This window comes from Vollenhovia emeryi, unplaced genomic scaffold (genome assembly GCF_000949405.1).
Source record: "Vollenhovia emeryi isolate VEMERY1.0 unplaced genomic scaffold, V.emery_V1.0 DF940431.1, whole genome shotgun sequence".
Lineage (NCBI taxonomy): Eukaryota > Metazoa > Arthropoda > Insecta > Hymenoptera > Formicidae > Vollenhovia > Vollenhovia emeryi.
Window position 1 is genome coordinate 1 of NW_011965935.1, and position 2,517 is coordinate 2,517.

General features: G+C 26.5%; 1 protein-coding gene across 1 annotated transcript in view; it reads right to left on the reverse strand.

Annotated features, from left to right (window-relative positions):
- Window positions 1–284: 284 nt before the first annotated feature.
- Window positions 285–2,517, reverse strand: part of LOC105556021 — a 9,921-nt gene continuing 7,688 nt past the window's right edge. Inside the window, exons 2-6 of the mRNA XM_012003074.1 lie at window positions 2,263–2,343; window positions 2,058–2,135; window positions 1,632–1,858; window positions 918–1,077; window positions 285–641 (exon numbers count right to left, since the gene is read on the reverse strand). Of these exons, the coding sequence (XP_011858464.1) occupies window positions 499–641; window positions 918–1,077; window positions 1,632–1,808 (480 nt within the window). The 5' untranslated portion in view covers window positions 1,809–1,858; window positions 2,058–2,135; window positions 2,263–2,343 and the 3' untranslated portion in view covers window positions 285–498. The remainder of the gene's footprint in view (window positions 642–917; window positions 1,078–1,631; window positions 1,859–2,057; window positions 2,136–2,262; window positions 2,344–2,517) is intronic.

Below are 2,517 nucleotides of genomic sequence, written 5' to 3' on the forward strand. Positions count from 1 at the left end.
TGTGACACTCAGGGTTTTGGCCAAACAGAGCTCTCTCGTGGTTCTGGATTAATCTTAAAGTTCGAAAAAATTTCTGGAGGTAGCGACACCGTTTTTCGAACTTTAAGATTAATCCAGAACCACGAGAGAGCTCTGTTTGGCCAAAACCTTGAGTGTCACATAGTTAGGACCCTGTCACAAAGTTAGGGGCTTTTACGGTACCTAATTGTAAAGATTCACAAAAATTTAGAAGTTTTGTTAATTATTATTTGATACTTAACAGTTTTATCATGTAAAGTACAATACCATATATTTTTAATCAATAAAAATTAAAACTTTGCTGAAACAAAAATTCAGACTAAAAACAAAATGATACTTATTAGCTTATGACAACTGTGTATGTGTGTGTGCGCGCGCGTATGAGTGTGTGTGTGTGTGTGTAGGGGGGGGGGGGATATTTTTTGCGGGGCAATCACAGCCAAAACCGTTACGCCACTGATTGATAACTATCAAAATATATTAAATATCATTTGTTGCAGCTTCTTTTGCAGTTTCTCTTGCAGCTTCTTTTGCAGCACGCTCTTTTGCATGAGCCAACCAAATTTTTATTGGAGCAGATATTTGATCATCTGTTACATTTGCATGAGAGTTTCTTATCACACCTGAAAAATATTAATTTTTGAACATATAATTTGTAAGTATTAATTACTTTCAAAACAATTTGTTTCAATGTGAATATAAAAAATTGTTTGAAACACCAATATTTGTAAAAGCTTCTTCAATAAATAAATTGCACTAGATATTATATATTTATAAATGTATATACTATATTATTATTTTTTTATAATTTATAAATGTATATATATTAATTATATGAACAATTATGCCGTTAAATAATTTAAAATTCAAAATTGCAATTCTGAATTTATTTTACTTACACATTATTATTTTACACAATTGTAGATTTGAGAAAATACTTTTCTTCTTTACTCCGTACCAACTGTACTTCATTGCCAACTCGTTTGAGAAAATCTGCCTCATAAGCCGAATGCATGAAGTTTTCATATCTTGGCATAGAATTCGGGCAAATTGTTTAATCTATAATCAATATATTATTATACTATTAATATCAGTTGAATATTTTATAGTGTTATTGATTGACTTCGTTTTACTTTAAAAAGCTTTCTATTAATAATGCTATAATGAAGATATACTGTGATGAAAACTCAAATCTTGAGAAATGCAATAGAAAATTATTATGGTGGAAAACTAAATACAAATAAACTTTTGCGAAAATATTAATATCTCAGTCTTAAAGTAATATGCGACTTTAAAATATTTGTGATAAAATTCTCTTGCCTGTTAATATTCATCTATCTATTGTATATTAAATGTATATTGTTTTTAACGTACAAACATTTACATTCACAATATTTTTCAATTGTTTTCTAATATTATTGAATTACAATTATTTTCATAAATTTATTGTATGTAGAACATAAAAAATAACTAAAATAAACTAAAATTATTCCAGTCAAAAACGTTAATAGATTTAAAATCATTTTATATAAATAAAAAGCATAAAGTCTCTTTCGAATAAATCATAAACAAAGGAGAATACAAAGGCAATAAAAAACAGAGATATAACTTACCATATGTTTTCTATAAGTTGAGTCGTCGTTTAACTTCTTTTCCATTGCTTCAAGTTCATTTTCATTTTTAAGTGGTAGGTTTTGGAAAATATCGACTTGATTTTCTTCTGTATCCATATAAACGGGTTGTCTTTGTAAATTAAACTTTTCATATCTTTGGATGATATTAAGTTTCATCTCCAAAGCTATTAGTTTTTTAATAACAAATCGGCGAAAATTTTTAGTTTCTGTAAATCAATTAAAATATTGTAATTATGCTTATAAAAACATATAGATAAAATGTGAATTGTACACAATTATGAAAGTTCACAATACGAAATGACAATATTAGACAATATTAAAAATAAATATATTACATATCGAAAATCTATTATAAAGTATACACTAACTCAAAACATTAAAAAAACAAATATAAGTTACTACAACCTAAATCATCATCAGTTGGATCGACAGTTTGTTGATTGCTTCTGGTTGACAAGTTTTGTTGTAATTCTGATTGTGATTCTAAAAATAACAAAAGATTTTGTATAATTGTGAATGCGAACGCTTACAACATTAAAATAGTAATGTACAATAGAATAATGTGTACATGATGTATTATGTAATAAAATATAAATTACTAAAATTATACCTAAATCATCATCAACATTTAAATCGGCGGTTTGTTTGCTTCTATTCTTGCTTAACCAGTTTTGTAATTCTGATTGTGATTCTAAAAATAACAAAAGATTTTATTGTAATAATATTAAGTATCATGAATTCACAATTATACAAAATCTTTTTTACGGAAATGCCAAAAAAGATTTTGTATAATTGTGAATACGAACGCTTACAACATTAAAATAGTAATGTATAATAGAATAATGTGTACATGAGAGAGAGAGAT